This window comes from Leptonychotes weddellii, chromosome 15 (assembly GCF_054177405.1).
Source record: "Leptonychotes weddellii isolate Sample4059 chromosome 15, ASM5417740v2, whole genome shotgun sequence".
Taxonomy (NCBI): domain Eukaryota; kingdom Metazoa; phylum Chordata; class Mammalia; order Carnivora; family Phocidae; genus Leptonychotes; species Leptonychotes weddellii.
Genome location: NC_138383.1, coordinates 19909296 through 19931679, shown reverse-complemented (window position 1 = coordinate 19931679; position 22384 = coordinate 19909296). Strand labels below are relative to the sequence as shown.

The following is a 22384-nucleotide window of genomic DNA, read 5'->3' as shown; positions in this document are numbered from 1 at the left end:
TAACTGACTGAGCCACCCAGGTGCCCCTAAAAAATAAAACGTTAAAAAAAAAAAAAAAGGTTGGGCATCTGGGTGGCTCAGTCGTTGGGCGTCTGCCTTTGGCTCAGGTCATGATCCCAGGGTCCTAGGATCGGGCCCCACATCGGGCTCCCTGCTCGGTGGGAGGCCTGCTTCTCCCTCTCCCACACCCCCTGTTTGTGTTCCCTCTCTCGCTGTGCCTCTGTCAAATAAATAAATAGTCTTTAATTAAAAAAAAATGGCAATGAGCTGTATCTTATTCTGCTCATTTTTAAAAAAGATTTGAGAGAGCGTGCATGTGCATATGCGTGAGAGTGGGGGCGGGGGGCAGGGAGAGAGTCCTAAGCAGACTCCTCGCTGACCCCAGCTCAGGGCTCCATCTCATGTCCGTGAAATCACGACCTGAGCCGAAACCAAGAGCCTGACGCTCAAACGACGCTCAACTAACTGAATGAGCCTCCAACTCTTGATTTTGACTCGGGTCATGATTTCAGGGTTGTGAGACTGAGCCCCATGTTGGCGCTCTGCACTCAGCACTCAATCAGGAGTCTGTTGGAGATCTTCTCTCTCCTTGCTCTAAAAAAAAAAAATAATAATAACTAAAATAAATCTTTAAGAAATGTCAAACACTGAAAAGAGAAAACCCATATGCATGGAGTGGAAGACAGGCCAATGTGCCCTCTTAAAAATATCTGCTTAATTCCTTATTGATCATTTACCTCAGTTATTACTGAGGGGGCCTATAATTCCACAGGGCTCCCCAAGGGTGTTTCACAACAGGGTAGATAACTTGAGATTGAAATTCAGCTTGCTGACTTGGCTCCACTGCTCATTTCCATCAAAAGGACAGGGACCCCACTGCATTAACTTTTGTGTATCTCTCAACCTAGGAGCCTCTAGCACAGACTAGATCCTGAAATATTTGTTGACACGAAGGGAATAAAAGCAGGTAACAAGTATCTACCATGTGTCATTATTATCTTTTTTAATCTTCACACTCTAAAGCAGGTACTGTTATCCCCGCTCTACCAATGAAGAACGGAGATGGAAGGGTCAACTGGCTGAGGTCATTTGGGTGGAAGTCAGGCACTCCGGCTTGGAGCTTGTTTAACTATTATACTACTCCATCATCATTCCTTCCTAGTCAAGGTGAGGGCAATGCTCTGCACAGATAGGGGACTCAGGTTGAATTGCTGCTGTCAAATGAATTAAAACAAAGGTTTTTTAGAAACTCTGACTTATATTACGTCTTCAGAGACAGGTGGAGTTCAGGGTATTAAAGGCTCTTAAAAAGGTATTAAGCCTATTAATAAATAAAGGGTATTAATTAAAGAATACTAAACAAATACAAGGATGCCAAAAAGAAGCCCCTTCATTCAGCCTCGGGAGCCTTTGCAGTTCTAGAGTTCAAGGAAGTTAAGAATCACAGCTCTGAGTCAGGCTATTTCCCCGGCAAAATGAGAAGTCTTCACAGCTTATTTCCTTTAATTACATCATAAAACAAAATTAGAACATACAGGAAACAGTAATAGTTACATAACAATTTACTTTATATATTTATATATAAAAAACATTTTTCTTTTAGTCCAAAGATTTTAAAGCAAAAGGAATCCTCTACTGCCACCTTGGATTTTATTTTAAATAACCCTCCCTCCCCCCATCCTCAAGCGCCAAAAGTATTGGGTGGAAGCAGTCACTTGGACAACTAATGGAGCCTGGTGTTCAGTCACCGAGTCGGGGACCGGGTCAGCCCAGGGAGCGGCTGAGCGCGGGGGGGCAGGCCTGGTGGAGAAACAAGTCAGCAGCAGCTCCCGCACACTGAAGCACTCCGGGGCAGGCCGAATGGCTGCAGGAGGCTGAGGCCACAGCAAGGTTTGGGATCAGACCCTGCCAGTCAACCATCCTCTGCCTTCTGTTCCCTCACGGGGAGAGGGGTCCGAGGGGGTTAGTGCAGGGATGGAACAGCGTGGTTTGAAGGTAAAAATTTCTCCCGCAGCACCATTTGCCCACCCATCTCCATCCTCGGGCAGAGTCTGACAGGCAGGGGTGGTCCTCCCAGCTGAGCTCCGCACAGATCTGTGCTCTCAGGGTCACGGGAAGGTGGGCAAGGCTGAGGAGAGCAGCCGGAAACTGCCTGAGGCAAGTTACCTGGAAGCAATTCCTGGTAGGAAAAAGGAGGCAGCCAGGGTGGGAGGCAGCTGAAGGCTGAGTCATTAAACAGGAATGGAAGAAGGCAAAAGGCAGAAGAGGACTTTCTCCCCCGGGCCGATCACCTGGCCGTAACCCTTCCAAGCCTTCAGACTGGGCAGTCACAGATCCTCAGGGGCCGGCTGCGAGAGCAGAGCCACGGCAGGTGGAGAAAAGACCCCCCACGCAGCTCCTGAGCCCCGCCCCACAGAGCTTACGTGTGTTAGAGGTTAGCATGGAGTTTGGGGGTAGGGTGAGGAGGGGAGTAAGAGAAGAAATCTCAGGCTCACCTCCTTCCTGCACTTATTAGAAAGTAACAGTCATCAGAGAAGCACAGGTAAGATTCTTAAGGGCAGGAAAAAACATGTAAACCCAGAAAAGCAGCAGCAAAGGTTTCACTTTTTACAGGTCTATTATATAGCTCTAGGAAAGAAAATCATTCAAGTCTTTGGGGGTGTGTGTGTGTGTGGGGTAAAGTAATTAATCAAACCATGCCAGTTAGAGACTCCTTTTTCAAGTTAGGATTTTCTAAGACTTTCGGTTGTCGTTCACTAGTGCCATAAGAAAAAAAAAAGGAAGAAAGAAAGAAAGAAAAACAACACAGAAATAATGACTTCAGGGGCTGAGAAGGGTTAGGCTAAGGTAAGAAACACGTGTGTGAGCAGCAGTGAGACACAGATTTGAATTAGTGAAAATAAGCAGTAAGCAACAGTGACAAGCGGAACTTCGTCGTGGGGCAAAGATTTCTTCTTCCACTTCAATAAATAAGATATCACTTCAAAGATTTCCCTGGGTTCTTGGGGTGTGGCAGAAGAGAAAAGGTATGTGTCTGGACACCTCTCCTCTCCCATCTCTTCTTGGGGTGGGGATTCTCACTCACTGCCTACCTGCTCCTGCCCTGGGTGGGGGGAGCCACACCCAGAAGCACTGGGGGTTCTTTGGGGGGTGCCAATCCCCATCTGGGTGACTGGTCGGGTGCGTGGTAGGCAAAAGCCCTCCGTGCCGGTGAGAAGGGCATGGAGTTCACGGGATGCAGAGGAAAGCAAATCTAGTCACATGCGTGAGGCAGGTGTTTCTATATATTCGGGACAGATGCTTGTACCTGAAGCAAAGTGCCCCAGTTCCAGAGCCGATTCTCTCCTTTACTTTCAATCTCATTACCATTTCCCCACCCCAATTCTTCGAAACAAGACACTGAAAAACACAGAAAATAAGAGTCCATTGACACAGTTCTGGTTGCTCATGTTTCTTTTTCCTAAAAGGGCAGTGAGACACCTTGGCTGAGGGGGTACTCAACACCTGCGAACCAGACTCCACCGGGGGCTTACTCAAAAAACGCATGAGGCAGAGATGGAAGAAGCACATTATGGAATTTCTCTTAATATCCCACATGTGAGCTTACCCAAGACATTTTTTTTTTCCTGCTGAAAATTAAGTGTAATTCTGTTGGGCTCCAAAGATTCACTCAGACTCAGCTGAGAGGTTCTTATGGACTTTCCTAAGGGTCAAAGCCTTCAGAGATGCAGATCTGATGTTCCTAAGAATAAAAATGGACAAAGAGAGAGACTTGCCTTGTGAGGGGGAGCTGCAGAAGCCCTTCATGCAGAAAAAGCACTTGCCTCAAATGGTAGTTTCTGGCAAGTAGAGTTTGTCTCAAGTGAGAGGGCAAGCTTAGAGCAGCATGTTCTTTGCTGGAGAACCAAACTGTTCAGTTAGGGCACCTGGATATAGCAAATAGAGCCAAATGTTATTCCCAAATTACCTGGGTTAATTATAGCCAACTGACATGGTATTATATAGTTTTCTGTATCTTCCAATATTACAATTAAAGTTTATGATAGAAATAAAGGTGACGAGAAGCTTAGACTCCATATTTCCCCTCACCCTCCTACTGCTTTAGGGTTCTTTGGTCCAAGATCATTGTAAAGGGGAGGGTTTGCCTCAAGACCTCCAACCAAACGTCCTCCCCCTCGTCTCAAACAAGTCTCAGCTCATTCACACTGCCTGGGTTTGAGGTGGTTAAAGATCCTAGAACTGGTGGACACATAAGAAGGCAATCTTAAAAAAAAAAAAGTTCCGGAAGCTCAAAGAATACCACTGAAAGTCCCTCAGCCAGGATGCACAATGGGGATGGAAACCTAATCTTAGACCATGCACACAAGGAGGGAAAGGCAGAACAGACCCATTTCCTTTAAGTCCCTCCTCTCACACTGGTAGCACCTGTCATAAGGAGCCTGTGACTTTCAGCACAATAAACATTAAACGGCCAAGGGTCAACCACGATCCACAAGTGTTCCTCTTCTTCAAAACCACAGTTCCCTGAACATACGCTGTCCACACAGGCAGGCAGGCAGCCCCGTCTTCCTTCGGGTGCCACTCTCACACTTCCCTACAACTTCAGACCAGGACAAGTTCCCGCGTACCCTGTTTACCCCCCACGGCATGAGTGGGCCATCAAACCGGTAACAAAGCATTTTACAAGGCAATTAGGAGAAATAAAGAACCCGACTGCTGTAGCATTAGAGCTGTACTCAACAGTTCAAATGGTTTGGAAAGCCCAAAATAAAGCATCATAAAAATATTTGCCAGGTGTCCCTCTAAAATATGTGCTGTAAAGAAAATGTAAAATTTCTGACTTATAGGTCTGCTACATCAACTTAATGGATGTGGAAATTTACAAAAACCATTTAAGAAATATTCTTACATATCCAACAGCGTGATTTCAAATTTGGTAAGCAAACGTCCAAGACCACCCGGTGAAAAATGGCCTGAACCACACAACAGTTACTGTATTCAAGGCTGCCCAGAGACTTTGCTTAGATCAGAACAAGGACCCAAAAAGGAAGCTAGACTGGAGACATTGAGAATAAATCAGCAGCATCATTGGGAGTGAGACGGAGGCTTTAAATAGAAGACAAGAATGAGTACAGGAAGAAAATGGGAGCAGTCCAAAAAAAAAAAAAGAAGAAGCTGGGATCACCTTGATGGAGCCAGTATAGAGGCCAGAAAAGATACTGATGTAGCAAATGATGCTGGAAAATGTAGGGGGAAAGGCTGCTTGGAAAAGAGGTGATCTGGATGTTTAATAACGTTCTCCACAGACATAGCAATAACCCCTCCTGGCTACCTGCAGGTCTAGGCAATAGCTCTGAGGGTACCTTCTGACTTATCCCGAATCTCTCCATTCACTTTGTATTTCTTCATCACAGAAGGCGTAGAGGGCCGGGGCTCTGGAGTCAGACAAATGGGCCAAGAAGCCTTTCCTAAACTCTGAAGCCTTACTGAATTTTCAAAAGTATCCCTGATATTAAGACAGGATGGCGGGGCCCTTTCCACCTGACCAAAACTTACCATGTTCTGGGTTCTTAAATTCCCGGTACATTTCATCAGCTGGTGTAGGTTGCAGATTGGCATAAAAAATCTATTTCCTTCCAAGCTTGATGGGCCTGCCTGAAGCTTTCTTGCGAAGGGAGCAAGGCCTGACAACATACAAGCACAGTGCTCACACTCCTTTTTTCTCTCACTGGACTGTGCTCTTGGCCCAGACAGGTAAGGATCGCCTGAGCAAGTCCACAGGGCCCTGCACGTGGGTCCACTCTTTGAGTTGAGAAACGGCATTTCCAAGATGTTCATGTCCTGGTGAATAGGGTCTTTTACATTTATGTACTTTTTAAGTAAAGAAGTACCTTAATGTCCTCAACTGGTGGGCAATTTAAACCCATACTCACTAATCAATCAGGGTTTTATAGTCAATTTGTTCAGGCAATACTAAAAAAGCCTTAATATGTCAGAGCAGATGGCCCCTAAATATTCCTCTTTTTACTTTTGTTTGAATGAGTGACCCGGGGATCTGAATATTAACCACATCTGGAAGAGTGTGCAAGTGTGTATATTTGTACGTGTGGGGTATAACCAGGAGAGTGAGTCTCACTTTAAAAGGTATATCCTTATGCCAACTATACTCAAATAAAAATGAAATTTAAGTATATTCTTCACATGATAATTTGAAAAGAGGTTAAGGGGAAGGGGGAATGAAAACTAAAAGTAATTTGAGCGTTTAAAATAAATTTAACATGCAAAATAATGGTGGACAGTACAGATTTCTAGTGTCCTTTCCTCGAACTGCTTGTGGAGAACTAAGTCATGCTTTATGAAGAGCCAGCACCTGCAGCATTACAACAAGCCTTTTAACAGCCTGGATCATGCAGAAGATGATCTAAGATCACGGCAGACTGCACAATAATGTCCTAAAAGACCAAAAGGAAAAAAAAAAAAGGTGTCCTATTAAAAACCACATGAGGTTTCTAACCTTGGGGTTTAGAAATCTACTTCTTATACTTTAGAAGCTCATTTTAGTTCCCTCATCCTTTATGACTTTTCGGGGGAAGGGAGGAAGCCTCTTCTTTGCCTCTGAGTCATGGGCACTGAATACCTGCCTTCAGTTCTGCTGACCATGCTGGGCAGAGACAGTGAACCCCCTGCTTCCTCTCAAAGTCTTCACCTGGTTACCCCTGTATTTCATTCATGGGAAGTCCGGAGCGTAAGAAAGATAGGGTTGATAGGTTTTGAAATGGTTCTGGTCCTTTGAGGTGCCAACATTCGAGATACATCATCAACACTGACATACAGCTGACCACCTGCTCTAGGATCATTCTGATATTCCTGACAGGCTGGAACGGGGGTGGGGGGGTGGGAGAGAACCTGACCAGCTAGATGGCACAGCAACTCTAGCAGCACTCCTACTAAAACAAAACAACCTCACAGACACAAATCAGGGATGCTACTGCTCACACCTAGATTTCAGTGAACATCCGACATGTCTGAGCTTGGGTGGGGGGTGCTTTTGGGCTCAGTTTTGGGATTCGCCATTCCACTCTTTACAAATAATGCATTTCTCTCTCCTTATTAAGTTAGTGGAGTCTGACGGGAAGAAAAATGTGCAGGGAGAACATTGCGCATATCATGCGTATTATTATATATCACAAGGTATAACAGAAACCCAAAGGCAAAGTTTGTTTTCGTCAAAACAATTTTAACTCAATTTCTTCTCATACCATTTCTTGGTTTTGTGATAGTTTCCCTTCAGACTGGCAAAGATTCAGGCAGGGTCCCCTAATGGTAAAATTTAGAATTAAAAAAATATTTATTGATAATGTCTCTTTTAAAAATGTTTGGTAACCCCAACTAATCATCCAAAATGCACACTGTAAACACAATGGCAAAAGAGTAACAACTGAGTGTGAGTAAGCACACAATGAACAGGTGACAGACTGAGCAAGAGTGCGGGAGGGAGCAACAGAGAACGAAAGACAGGTGCACAAGTGTGCTACAGAGTGACAATTTGAGTGAGTAAGTAATCACATTTGGACCACAGCGATTTCAGTGCAACCTTTTAGGAAACCTCTGGGCCAAATACTAAAAAACACAGGAGGAGGAATGGATGAGCCTTCTTTGGGAGCATGCTCAGCATGTTGGCATGGGAACAAGGAAGCACAGAAGCTCTGTAGTCATCTCATGAGGGATGGCTACCATGTATAGGATGCAAAGAATTTTTCTTTCTGGTCCCTGGATACAACATATCTTGTTTTTCTATGCTTTCCTTGACCCTGGAGGACTGCAGTTGCTGTTCCAAAATCACCAAAGAAACCCCTTCAAAAAATGAAGAAACGGCAGGAGCAGTAACTCTGCATTTGCTGGAATGCCCCCTTCCCTCCACCTTGCCTATGATTTTCTTCTTGGCATGTCCAACAGGAATGGTTAAGTTTTACCAATCCACTTGATAAAGCCAGCGTGGGCTTCAGTCCCCTGGTCACAGAACTAGAGTGGGTGGGGGTGAGGGTGGGTTTGCATGTTATGTGTGGCTCTGGGGATCTGGATGCTGCCCTCACTTTGTAACCCTTGCCCAGAACACTGGGGTTGCTTCCATTGGAGACTCCACTGTAACTCTAGAAGTGTCATTAAATACTCAGTTCACCAAGGTTGACCACCTCCATTGTCATAGGATGATGCAGCATCTGCAGAATCGCTGTCTGCTGCCCCCTACTGATGGGGGTGGAGTGACAGGTGCGAAGTAGGCGTGGACTTTAATATTGGGCAAATGGGTCTGAAACAAGACAGAAACATTACTAAGAGAGAGGGCTAAAACAGAAAGAGCAACATTGCTTTTCAGAAAAAACACAGGGGCTGAGTGAACATGAAAGCAAGGCAGAGGCTGAGTACCGGTCAGGATGTTGAGAGACCTGGGTTCTGCTTTGTAGTATTCCAGGTTATTCTAAATGACTAAATAGCTCACATAACTTTGGTATCTGCTTTTTAATAATAAAACTGGGGGAAAACGTCATACTAATCTCTTAACCTGTCCCAAAGGGATTGCTAGTTGGATTCCCAAAGTTGAAAGAAACTATACAAGCTTAAAATAATTTTTTCCAAGTCACTGTGGACAACGTTTCTTCTGATATTTTCTTAAAAACCTCATTATCCACTTTTAAAACATACTGCTAGTTTTTAGTACGTAAATGGTTTCTGAATTCCTACCACACTCAAGGCACTGTGCTAGTTACATAGGGGGTACAAAGATGGTCAACACAGAAACCCTGCTCTTAGGGAATTTAACAGTCTAGACCTAAATAGCTAAATTAAAACGAAAAAATGTTAAGTGATGATTTGAGAACAGATAAAAAGTCTTGAGGACTCAGAGATGGAAGAGATTCTGGGCAACCAAGGAGGTCTAGGACCCCTACTGCAAGGAGGCCATAGAAGAGGCTATGGTTGGCCTGTGGCTCTCTTTTGGTGTAGAAGGAATATGGCTGCAAGGCTTCCCCACTGCAGTTATGCTCTCAGTCCTCTAGGTCAGAAGGGAGAGGAGGAACTAAGGCCAACTGGAACTCAAGATGAGGTTTGGTGCTCCTTTATGCACTCAGATGCCATATGGCCAACATGGATGTTTTCAGACACTGGTTGTAAGGGCCTAACTAAGCACAGTGCCTTTCCCACAGCAGGTGTGAAGCAGATGTTCCAATAAATGTCTGTTGAGCTGAATAACCTAACATAGATTCATCCATCCTTTTATAACCTCCTTGCTGGCAACCTGTCTTCCAGTCATTTGACTACGCATGGGTCTCTTTAGTATGGAGAATGGGGCTAAAAGGTAAAAACAAAACAAAACAAAAAAACCCAAACAAACAAAAAAACCCCCTACTTAATCCATTTGTTGTCTTAAAAAATAAGAACCCCAGCAAGAGGGTTTGATGTGAAAGGAAATACAAATTAAATTCTTAAATCCCACTTAACTAAGTATTTTCTTTATGTTCTTTCTTTCCTGAATCTGGCATGTGTTTTTGACTCTGGGCATGTTATTAAGCCCTGGACATTACAGAAGAGACTCTGCTGGGAGGAGACCTACTTTCTTTCCCTCAGTGGGTATTTTCCCACTAAATTCCCATCTGGAACAACAGGTAAAAACTACCCTTAGGTTTGCTCTCCATTTTTTTTCCTCTTTGCTGAATGTCCAAGTAAATATAAAAATCACAGAAATCTAAATCTGAAACAAAAACAAACACAAACAAACAAAAAGGAAATGGAGGAGGGAAAAAAAAGAAAGAAGAAAAGGTGCTGAGAGCACCAGAGCTGGGGAGTGCGCAGCCGTCTTTACCCTGAGTCTCTTGATCCCAGCCCGTGTGATTTGCTGGCAGTCATAGAGTTCTATCCGCTCGAGGCTGTGACAACTCTTCAAGTGCTCCAGGGAAGCATCTGTGATTAGTGGGCAGTTGTCCAGTTCAATCACCTCCAGCTGGTCATGGGCGCAGGCCCCATTCCCCAGGTGACGAATTCCATCGTCTGTGATCAGCTCACAATGAGACAGACTCTGCAGCCAAGTAGAGCAAGGAGGACACTGAGACATCTCACGGCATTCTTCTAGCCCCTGGCCTGTGCACAGCCAGAAAGGACATCTTCTGGATTAGATTGTGATGTATATGGAGCCATCACCAGATCCATGTGGTGAAACGAAGAAGAGCAAACTAGAGTTCCTGGGGTTCTGCTTTTGAATATCAATGACTGACGTTTCTGTGTGTGATTCTTTTTTGGGGAGGGGAGGAGGGGCAGAGGGAGAGAGAGTATCTTAAGCAGGCTCCATGCCCAGCATGGGGCTCAATCTCACAACTCTGAGATCATGACCTGAGCCAAAATTAAGAGTTGGACGCTTAACCGACTGAGCCACCCAGGTGTCCTTCTGTGTATGATTCTAAATATACCTTGTGAATTCATGCAATGACTTTTAGTTCATGAACAAAACATGATACCCACCCCCACATACAAATTAGCACTTTTCTACTGGGACAAGAGGGGCTCAAGGTTTTCTTGAACAAAACTTTCTGGAATTTGGACTAAATACTGAATACCTGGTATAGGAGAATGTCAATACAGTTAACTAACTGAAGAGGATTCATACACTTGTCAGGTGTGGTCATCTCTTCACACAAATCCCTTTATCAATTTTCCATAAATCCCTGGTTCCTCCACGTGAAACTCAGAACCCTTTGTCCCAATTCTGGACAGTAACATACCAAATACACACAAAAAATGAGCCTGGACACAAAATAGTTAAGCAGAATGCTTTCCCACAGTGTTACTGGAAACAGTAGCAGAGAACACCCCTAGTAAAGCCTTGATTAGTTCTGTTTTACAGGATCATTTAGTCGCAGCAAGGTGAAGCAAATTTTATTTGGGGCCATCTTGTCTCCTGGATCTCTGAAATTTAAACATCATTCAGGCTGAAGTGTAATTCATGTGGGAGGGAGAACTCATACGCTCCATGTCACTTTTCTACCTCCAAGTATTGATACATAATCCCTTGGTCCTCTATAAATTGGTACTTTATAGAAATATGCTTTTCCCAAATGGAAGCCAGACACCAAGAAGAAAGTAAGAGCTGGGTTTTGATTAAATCCAATGAACACATAAAACTTTTAAAAAGTCAAACTTACCAATACTTGAAGTCGAGGACAGTGTATAGAAAGTTGGATTAACGTGCTATCTGTTATCTGAAAGAAACACATAAATTTATTATAGGTATAATTCCAAAAAAGCTTCATGGCTGTACCTCATTCTTTTTTTTTTTTTTTTTTAAAGATTTTATTTATTTATTTGACAGAGAGAGACACAGCGAGAGAGGGAACACAAGCAGGGAGAGTGGGAGAGGGAGAAGCAGGCTTCCCACCGAGCAGGGAGCCCGATGCGGGGCTCGATCCCAGGACCCTGGGATCATGACCTGAGCTGAAGGCAGACGCTTAGACTGAGCCACCCAGGCGCCCCAGCTGTACCTCATTCTTGAGTACACTTGTATTCTAAACTGATTTCCTGATATTAATCATAAAATAACAGAATCTTAAGACTGAAATCCCATTGGCTACTTGAACCTGTTCTTTGAACACGTCTAGTCATCTGTAGTCTTCATCTTTGAACAGGTCTGTTGAAAGTTCTCTTTTGTTTTTGAAATGAATGAAAATCTGTCCCTTTGTAACTTCTACCCACTGGACTTTAGCTCCCTAGAACCACCACAGAAAAGAATCAGAAGATGCTGCTCCATGTGAAAAACGCTGCTCAAATGTGAAAAAAAAATTAATGTGAAAATACCCTCAAATTTTAAGTACATTTGGCCTATATTTTATAAGCCATGCCACAACTCTGATTTGGTATCTTGGGTGTCAGGTATTTTCCCGAAGGTGACAGAAAAGGCACTGCTGGAATCTGGGTTAACTATGAACATTAAAGAAGGAGGAACTCTTGAAGGAAGAACAGTCTTTTATAGTTATCTTAGGCTGGAAAGTAAATCAGTGCTTCTTTTCAAATGCTCCTCCAACTCTGAAATGATGATGATGCCTATAACATACATAGCTTCACAGGGGCTAAGAAATGGTGGGGGATGGAAGGTTGGGGAGGGAAGGTGTGTGCACATCATTGAGAGGGAGTAACATTGGAGAGGACACACAGGACACTCAGGCATATGCAAGAGGTAGATGGATGTGAACAGTTTTAGTTTATTATTATTTTTTAAAGGTTTTATTTATTTATTCATGAGAGACAGAGAGAGAGGTGCAGAGGCAGAGGGAGAAGCAGGCTCCCCAAGGAGCAGGGAGTCCGATGCGGGACTTGATCCCAGGATCCCGAGATCAAGACCTGAGCCGAAGGCAGACGCTCAACCATCTGAACCAACCAGGTGCCCCAAGTTTTAGTTTAGTAAGAATAGTTGCTAAAGAGTGTCTGGATAACAAGTAATTCAGAAAAAACTGACCCCTACAGTTACTAGAAGTTATCTTTATTTTTACCATTAAAAAATTTTTATTAATCTATCTTCTTTTTAGGAGTCCCTCTTCAAAATTTCTCTCTGATCAACTAGTAATCTTAGAGCTCTTATAACTGGTAATAAAAGAATTGCTGTTAAGGCAGTATTTGGTCAGTCTGTCTGTCTGTCCAAAAGGCAGAGTTGGATCTCCAGGGCTAATGATGTAAGGAGTCCACGGTCTCATTAAACTTAAAAAAAAAAAAAAAAGGGGCAGTGCTATATTGTCCATGTGATGGGGCTTTAATTATTTACTAGTATTATAACCCTGTAGGTTTAAGGAAACATTTTAACATCTTTATGGCCTGAATGCTTGGGCCTTCTTTCTTTCCACTGGTAAGAAAGTGGAAATGTATTTTCCTAGTTCCTTACCACGTATACCGTGCACTTCTGCCTGGGATGCCTGGAGGACACCTCAATAAAGGAAGAATCAGCAGTGCTGCCAGGCACTACATGACATTAGAGTAGGGAACTGAATGTTTTGATGTGCATGTATTATGTAAGTTTCTTTTTCTTTTTTGTAAGTTTCTATCATACTGTATTTCTTTTTTTTTTAAGATTTATTTATTTTACGGGGGAGGGGCAAAGGGGGGTGGGTGAGGGAGAGAATCTCAAGCAGACTCCCCGCTGAGCTTGATCCCACGACTCTGCAAGCTGAAACCGGGGGGTATAGCTCAGTGGTAGAGCATTTGACTGCAAGCTGAAACCAAGCCCAACCAACTGAGCCACCCCAGGCGCCCCTATGATTCTGTATTTCTGAGTAAAGATCCACACTCTTACCTGAACACACTCTTCTAAGTCCATTTTTTCAAGCTCATGGCAATTCTACAGAATACAAAACCAAACATTATAACACGAACATTTAAAACATGGGAAAATTTAAAGCCAGAAAACTAAGAAGTAGTATTAAATACACTGACAAAATCTTCTGTCATTCTAACGTCACTTTCTGCCTTCATTAATCACACATTTTAAAAGACCTTGATCACAGTGGAAATTTCTCAATTATTCTACATTTGAAGTATCTAACATCTTGTAAGTCCAAGGGAATAAATGTTCTGAACACTAATACCAAGATAATACAGATCATTCCAACCATAAATAATTTAATGAAAATGATTTCTTTTTTAAGATTTTATTTATTTATTCATGAGAGAGAGAGAGAGAGAGGCAGAGGGAGAAGCATCGGGAGCCCGATGCGGGACTCGATCCCAGGACCCTGGGATCATGACCTGAGCCGAAGGCAGACGCTTAACCATCTGAGCCACCCAGGCGCCCCATGAAAATGATTTCTTTGGAGGAATGGAAGGTAAGCTTTGTGTCCTCACTGAGTTATGCCATGCACTGCCCCCCCAACCCATTAGTCTTCCATCAATCTGCCTGAAAGCAAATGTTCCTCCCCATATTCCATTACATACTAGTTAAAGACAGTATAATTTTAAATACTACTATTATACAGTGATTTATAAACCATTCCAAGTATTTATTCTGGAGAACACAAAAAAATCTCTTAAACCGTCTCCATTTAAAATCAGGCCCATATGTTTCCTTCAATGTTACTCTCACCCACCAGTCACATACCGAACAATCAAGAAAGTTTTTTCACAAAGCACTAGGAAGGCCCTCCCTAGTTTACCATCAGTGAAAACGTGGCAAATCAAGTCTAAAGAAGGAGCATCATGTTCTCCAATGTACGTCTGTGTTTCCAGAGCAGTCTATGTTCTATGGGCCTGCAGCTGCAGCACGAGAATGTTCAGGCCCACCAGCCACAAGAAGTGCCCTCACACCCCACACCCTCCATTCTGCCGCCATTCCACTTTTCCCTCAGTGCTCACTCTTCTGGAAAAAAAAAAAAAAAAATCCAAACCAAACCTACAGAACCTGGAGAAAATACTTACCCTGGCCAGAGTGGTAAAGCCTACATCTGTTAATTGAGAACATCTTGCCACTTCTAATATTCTGTTCAAAAAAAAGCAAAGTGAAAGTCAAGCCCCTTGTTCCCTGAAAACTGGGTTTATTAGAACAGCAAGAATTTAAGAAAATAACCTCCCATTCCCTAAGCACTGCATCATATAGTGACATAAACAGCTAAGCAAGTCTGTATACAGATCTTGCCATTCATTTTCATGGAGTCATCATAAAGCGGTCCTGTAAATACCACCACATTTCAGGGTGATGCAATCAGAAGAATGTAATAGAAGCTTGTAGTTAATGCCAAAATGCATGAAAAATGCATTTAAAAAGCCTTGATGGCATACTGCTTACCCCCAGAGGGCAGCCTGCTCCTAGAAAACAAAGGAAATGGCGCTAAATACTCTGTTTCAATTAATCTGTTGCTCAAGAAAATTATTCTCTTTCCCTATTTTACATGAAGGTTCACTCAGATTTAAATAGCTTTTAAAAATGCTATGAAGGGACTGATTAATTACAGGCCTGTCCTCAAGTATGAAATTCCATACTTATGAAAAAATGCCCTTAAGCTTCCTGCCTCCTCCCACAGGCTTCCAGGGAGGCCCAGTGCAGAGCGGGGCTGAGCTGGCAGCCACTCTCCTACTCAGGAACTGCTAAACACTAACCGAAATACTAAAACCACAGGACAGGGGACTCAAAAGTAGCTCTTTTCTGTGAAAAGTTTGGCGGCATCTGCACAACAGTACCAAATAACATCTTTATGTTTGCTTACAAATTACTTACTACATGAGTTGAAACAAATAAAGCTACAGTAAAATAAATCATTATCAACTACCAATCAATTAGAAAAATTTCTAATGGAAAAGCATGATCTGACTGAACCTAACTTTTGATTATCATATTTGAGAGCCTTTCTGTTCGAACAATAAGATAAACCATGAAGGAGTAAGGAGCCGAACACTCGCTTTAAAAGAGAAAAAGGTAACGCATAGTATTTTTAGGGAGGAGTCTGGCTACCTCCTTAGCCCCAGGCCTCTGATATTATTAATTTTGACCAAGTTTATGATCTATGAAGGAATTCTGATAATCCAGTCAGCTTTTAATAACTATGGTTAGGCCCCTGGCCAGGTGATAACAAAAAGCTTTAATAAAGTTATATGGGTTTATAGTGATTATTATATGTGGTTTCCTGGGCTCTAGAGCCAGACTGCCTGAGTTTGAATCCTTGCTCCTGAACTCACTAGCTGTGAGACCTTGAACAGGTTACCTGACCTCTCTGTGCTTCAGTTTTCTCATCTGTAATATGGAGATAATAACAGTGTTTATATGCTATTATGAGGACTGAATGAATTAATATTTGCAAATCACTTAAAACAATGGTTAACATATCTAACATAAGTACAATAAAAGTTCTATTTTAAAAACAAAAAAGATGTATGGGGATCATCCCTATTTATTACAAAATAGCATGCCGTGTGCTTTTACAGAACCAACGTGGGTTTCGAAAACATGTGTATGCTAACACGGCATTCTTAGTAAATATTCAGCCAATCCTATATTTAGGCAAAGAGGAGGAACCATAGAGAAATCAAGCTTGCTCTAAAAGACCAGGAGCACAAAGGAGTTTTCCTGCAGGGCTGGTTTTTCTTTTTAAATACTGATTGCTAAGTACCTGGCATCGTTACCACAAGGTAAATAACCACAGGGTAGGACTTTAAAAACTTTCTTCAAAAAGGAATTATATGGAAGTATTAATAAGAGAAAATGCCTTTATTTCATTTCTCAAGTAATGAAATAAAATGTTTAAATTTTTTTTTCTCTAGTATGCAGAGCAAGAAGTAGGAAACTATCACCCCTTGGTTTAAGTCAATTACATGTAATCAAATGAGGTACAGAGCAAACAGGTTAGCATCTAAAAGGGTAGTAGCCTTGTAGCGTCTCCCTTAAAAATCTCAAAGTTCCAAGGAATAAATTTGGATGAAGAAGGCATTTGTCCCTTTTCTCTGGTTTTTTGAGCTAAACAAGAAATGTTTACCTAAGCCGAGGGCAGTTCTGACCTAGAGCATTCAGGATGGCATCAGTGATGTTGGCGCAGCCGGAGGCACAGAGGGACTGTAACTTATGGCACCCTCTGCATATAGTAATGAGACCTTCATCTGTGATTTGCTAAAAAATAAGAGCAAAAAACCCCCACAGGTATTAGTAATGTAGCAGAAGAAAAAGAAGGAAAAAATGTTACCTGGGAAAATAAGCACCAAAAAGAAATAAAACCGATTTAATATTAATCAGGTAGCAGACCTAAAAGAAAATGAACACACTGTTTCTCCTTTTCAGTTCCTTTTGATTTACTTGTAAGAGAATCTGCGCTCATTTCTTTTTTTTTTAAGTAGGCTCCACGCCCAACATGGGGCTTGAACTCACAACCCTGAGATCAGAGTCACATGACTGAGCCAGCCAAGCATCCCTGTGCTCATTTTTGGTGTAAAGGGAAGAAGCTACAATGGGATTCTTTTAACATAAGGGGCTGGGAACAGCATGAGGTGCATCATGGGGTAGATTCAATTAAATTCCTTTATCAGGCCAATGAGAATTTGTGTCACATATTAGGAAAGTACTGTAGAGCTGTGCTGCCTGTTCCTTAGTGTTTTCAAGTCCATAAGGGATTACTGAAGAAGAAAGAGGAGGAAAGTCATACGTAACAATTCTTCAAAGTTTAAAAAGAATAAAATTTACTAAACTTTTATGTTTTCAACTTAGTCAAGAAAAAGAGAATGGACTGAGAATGTACTTTGGTCACGTCAACAGTTTTGGGGCAGAAACGTGAAGTCTTAGGAATGAGGATCATTGCATCACATTCTACAGAAGGAATGCCTTATATCCTAAGATCTGGGTGAAGGGAAAGAGTAAAATAAACAGATGATAGAACTGGTTCTTTGTGCTTACCGACTGTGATTTCTGTCTGCCGGAAGGGTCAAGGAAATGAAACTAAAACAGCAAACAGTAGGTATGGCATATATGTGTATGTAACATATATCCACACAAATACATACAGAGTGTATCTGTGTGTAGATACATACACCTAAGATCCAAAGATCCCCGAGAATAGTTTTTTCCTATCATTGTAAGATGATGGTTTCATGTTTACAGCAGTTGTGTAAGCTCTTCCTGTCAGGCCAAATATTTCGGTTTCATAAATGAATAGTAGGCAAATTCTGAGAGTTAGCAACTATGGCAATCAGAATTAAAAGGAAGCAGTGATCAGACTTAAAAGGAATGTCATTCCTTTAACTCAGTCTTCAGGAGCCTCCCAAGTAGATCATTATCAGCACCATCCCTTAAGGGCTGGAAGGGGAGGTTGCTTCAATTGCACAAAATGTGGCCCTTTATGTGTCACTTTTTTTTTATTATGTTAATCACCATACATTACATCATTAGTTTTTGATGTAGTGTTCCATGATTCATTGTTTGCGTATAACACCCAGTGCTCGATTCAGTATGTGCCCTCTTTAATACCCATCACCAGGCTAACCCATCCCCCCACTCCCTTATGTGTCACTAAACAACCATTATGGTCTCAAGTTTCAGGTGATCATACAAGAAAGGGAGGGGATAATGAGCAGAAGTTTTAGCAAAAACAAGGCAAACCTTCATCAACTCTTTTTCACTGCCATGAGAGGCTCTCACTGCAAGGCAACACATAATTGTAATTTTCAAGGCAAGAGAGAAAAGCTAAAAGTGTACTGTCAGTGTTCTAGGACCCTGAATAGTTTTAGCAAATTCTCTGAGCAAAATGCAGGGGTTTGGGCATAGACACAAAAATGCTGACAGTCTAAACAAGCCCAATGTGAACTACAAATACTACCTGGAAATAATTTAGAGAGTACATTTTGCTTGTCATCTGTTTAGATCAGTGGTTCCCAATCGTTAATGACTCACTGATAGATCTTTTTTTTTTTTTTTTTTTAAGATTTTATTTATTTGACAGAGAGAGACACAGCGAGAGAGGGAACACAAGCAGGGGGAGTGGGAGAGGGAGAAGCAGGCTTCCCGCCGAGTAGGGAGCCTGATGCGGGGCTCGATCCCAGGACCCTGGGATCATGACCTGAGCCGAAGACAGACGCTTAACGACTGAGCCACCCAGGCGCCCCCTCACTGATAGATCTTCACTGGCATGACTGCAATTAATTAACCAAAAATATTCTAAGTACTAAAGTCTGTGAATAATTCACTTCTAAAAAGCAGAAAAGAAAAGGGGTGGAGTTACAGTTAGCTTATTTGGAATTCTGCATGAGCTATCTTCTATATGACTTATGTCAAAGACCTTAGGAGTATCATTAAGCATGCAAAGAATCATCTGTGCGTTTCCTGTGTCCCCAGGGCTGAAGTGGAAAAAACCACTGGTCTTGATGACTGAAGCTTGTACAATATTACTGCAATGAATTACGAATACAAAAGAGTTGTGGGAAGGACTGCTTACTAAGCAAGTCTGCAAGTTCAAAGTCACCAGTTCAGGACAGTGTGCACCTATGTACTTGAGAGCTTCATCTTCTAGCTAGAAAAATTAAAAAGACAGAAAAAAATGATTACTAACATTGTTTCAAGGGACAAAGATTTAGGAGTATACACTTTCATCAATATATTCTAAATACAGCCAACCAGGTTTCAAAGAACAGTGAACCAGAAACAATGACCCTTAGTCACATAAAGGTGTAATTCATGTCATTAGTATGGTTATCAGTATTTTTCATCAGTTTCAACCACATCAAATTCACATGACCATCAAATCAAGGAAAAGATAAAATAAACACTGCCTAATGTTTATGGATGTTTCTTCTGATAAAAATTAAGTATGCCTCACAGCATTTTGCTCAGGGATTATGAAGCTAAAATAATTTTCACACTTCTATACTTCCTATATAAAAAGTTTTTTTAAAAACAAACTTTGGGGAGCAGAAGCTGAGAAAGGAATCCGGTTTATATGCTGCTGGAAGATCAGTGCCATACGTACAGTGCTGAGAACAGATGGCAAGTAATTGATTATAATGGTGCATTCCAATCAATATTTTTCAGGATTCCATAAATAACCAGAAGCTCAAGCTGTTGTTTTAAGGCAGTCTTACTTTCAAAGCTCTGTTTCAAACAATGGAACTCCTCCCATCACGGTGAAGGAATAAGGGTACTTTTTTATTTTTTAAACTTTATTTTAAAATTTTGGTTACAGTTTCATTTTTGTTTTCTTAACATGTCTACTATTTAATCTCTCGGGATTAAAAAAAACAATTATTAAGATTCTAAAGAATTAAACAACAAAGGAATGTCAAGGGAAGGGCACAACTGCCCCATTCTCTGGGGTATAAGAGCTATTCCAGTTTAACACCTAGCTTCAAAACAAAATGAATTTTTATATTTTCTAAATGAAATAATGTACAACCACCATCTTCTAACTTTCAAACACAAAGCTTCATCTTAAGCTTGGTAAAAAAAACTTTTAACAGGAATGATAGCCGATCTTAGTATGTAGTGTGTACCTTACAGGAATTTTTTTTTTTTAAACAATCATAACACAGTAATAATGGAATAAGAGCACTTTTAACAAAATCCAAGGCATGGTTCCAGTAACCATTAATAAAATAATGTCACAAGAGCTTAGCCCTACTTTGTCAGTCACTTCTAAACTCACTTTTGATTATTTCCTTCGAGATGCTGCCATGTCAATTCCTTTTTTAAATAACAGTAAAATACGAAGATAGTAAAATCTTTAATGACCAAACATATTGGGATTTGTAATGTGACTGGCAGGAAGTAAACACCAACACTATAAAATGCAGGTTCTGTATACTTGGCACATTTAACCTGGTAGTTAAACAACTAGTGAAAATTGCTAAGACTGCTTTCCTTGTGTCTCCAGTTCAAGGTCTCAGGCAGTGACAACATGGCAACTTTTCTTCTCAGATTAAATTGCGTAAGATGCTTCCTGCCTATGGTGCATGTTCAGTGTGATTTTGTCTCCCCATCTTGCCTCCCCTCAAAAATTTTATCTTTGGTCAGATGTTAATTCTTTTCATATTTTTTTTTACTCTAAGGAAGACACTTTAATTTTTGGTAAGCATGTATCTTTGGTTATTAATATACAACTACATATTCCTCCAGCCAACATCTTTGGGCTGCCTTCAAAGTTCACGGTTCTTCTAAAATTCACAAGCACTACATGGAGTATTACCTGTGTGCAGCCTTTTAAGAATAAGGCCTTGAGACCCCCACAGCCTCTCACTAGTGCTTGGATGCCATCCTTGGTTACTTGGTCACACCAGGAAATGTTTAATTGCTCCAACAGTGGACATCCCTCACTTAGGACAAAACAAAATGAAACAAATATATGACTAAATCCATTTCCAAAGGCACCAAAGTCTCACTTTACTGGCTATTTAGTCAGGAAATGGCTACAGCCCCATGCTTTCCCACAAGGATATACTCATTTACTTAACACAGATTTAGAATACAGGCAATCTCACAACAACAATGCATATTTATCAATGTTGGTTGAGTTCAGGTGGGACTGTATCACTAGGAGGGCTATCTCAAATCCAGCTAAACTAACAAGCACAAAGCACAAAAATTTTTTTTTTATTATGTTATGTTAATCACCATACATCACATCATTAGTTTTTGATGCAGTGTTCCATGATTCATTGTTTGCGTATAACACCCAGTGCTCCATGCAGAACGTGCCCTCTTTAATACCCATCACCAGGATAACCCATCCCCCCACCCCCCTCCCCTCTAGAACCCTCAGTTTGTTTCTCAGAGTCCATAATCTCTCATGGTTCGACACAAAGCACAATATTGTTTTTCATATATATTAGACTGTTATGGAGGTTTATCCTTTTCAAATATATTCTTTATGCACTTATCACATGTTTAAATGGTCTCGGGAAAGGAAATGGGAACTAAGTGACCTGTTCAAGTTAACAGAGTAATTTGTGAAGAGTTTAGATTCAGATTCTTTATCAAGTAATTCTATTACTTATCAAAGTAATAATGAACACGTTTAAATTCTTATTTAAAAAGTTACAAAGGATCTATAAATTTTCCTTATCTGTGAAGTCTCTAGAGTACGGTCTCCATAGGCTAAATTTAGGCTATACTGTGTTTGATCTCTGCCTTCTATCAAATATCAGTATCATCTTTGATTTCACATTTGAACTATGCAGGAATCCCAAGCTCTATGACATTCTTTGGAAAATATTGCTTTAATTGTTTTATAAAATGAAGGCAGGGGATCCTGGTTCAAGTCCATTCTTCAACATTAATAGTGTGACTTCAGACAAGTCACTTTAGGAAACCTGCCTGAACTTCTCTCAATCTAAGATCAGCCATAGCCTATGTTCTTCCCAAATGGAAGCACTCACTTCTTATAACACTGTAGTATGACAACATGTTTATTATTATTTTTTTCTCCCACTACACTCTGAGCAGCTAAAGGGCAGCAACAATACCTTATTCAGTGAGGTTCAATCACAGTACCTGGCATTCAAAAGTGTTTTAGATTTTCTTATCTGTAAGTGTCTGTCCTATCTGCCTCACATGGTTTTCAAATAAATGAAATCATTTATGTGAAAATATTTTATAAACCATAAATGCTGTTGTATTATCCTATTTATTATCCCACATGGCAAATGGCCTTAGAAACATATGTACTCAGTATTCATAAGGAAGGTCTAGAAGCCCTTTCTAGATTACTTATACTCAACTAAATCTATATTTCTTCTTTTAATAGCTTAATTTTTATTATTTATGAGCATAACCAATACATGGGACCATAATTACCTGTAAAAGACTGATAAAAAAGTAAAGATACAAAGAGAATGGGCATTTCACCCTCCATTTAAGGTACACCTTCTGTAACGTACTTTAAAAAAATACATTAAT

The 22384-nt window shown here is 41.2% G+C and overlaps 1 protein-coding gene across 1 annotated transcript in view; it reads right to left on the bottom strand.

The window, feature by feature from the left end:
* Positions 1–1485: 1485 nt before the first annotated feature.
* FBXL20 (F-box and leucine rich repeat protein 20) overlaps positions 1486–22384 on the bottom strand; it is a 95242-nt gene continuing 74343 nt past the window's right edge. Inside the window, exons 7-14 of the mRNA XM_081805073.1 lie at positions 20676–20802; positions 18933–19007; positions 16491–16621; positions 14443–14503; positions 13325–13369; positions 11190–11246; positions 9857–10069; positions 1486–8308 (exon numbers count right to left, since the gene is read on the bottom strand). Of these exons, the coding sequence (XP_081661199.1) occupies positions 8201–8308; positions 9857–10069; positions 11190–11246; positions 13325–13369; positions 14443–14503; positions 16491–16621; positions 18933–19007; positions 20676–20802 (817 nt within the window). The 3' untranslated portion in view covers positions 1486–8200. The remainder of the gene's footprint in view (positions 8309–9856; positions 10070–11189; positions 11247–13324; positions 13370–14442; positions 14504–16490; positions 16622–18932; positions 19008–20675; positions 20803–22384) is intronic.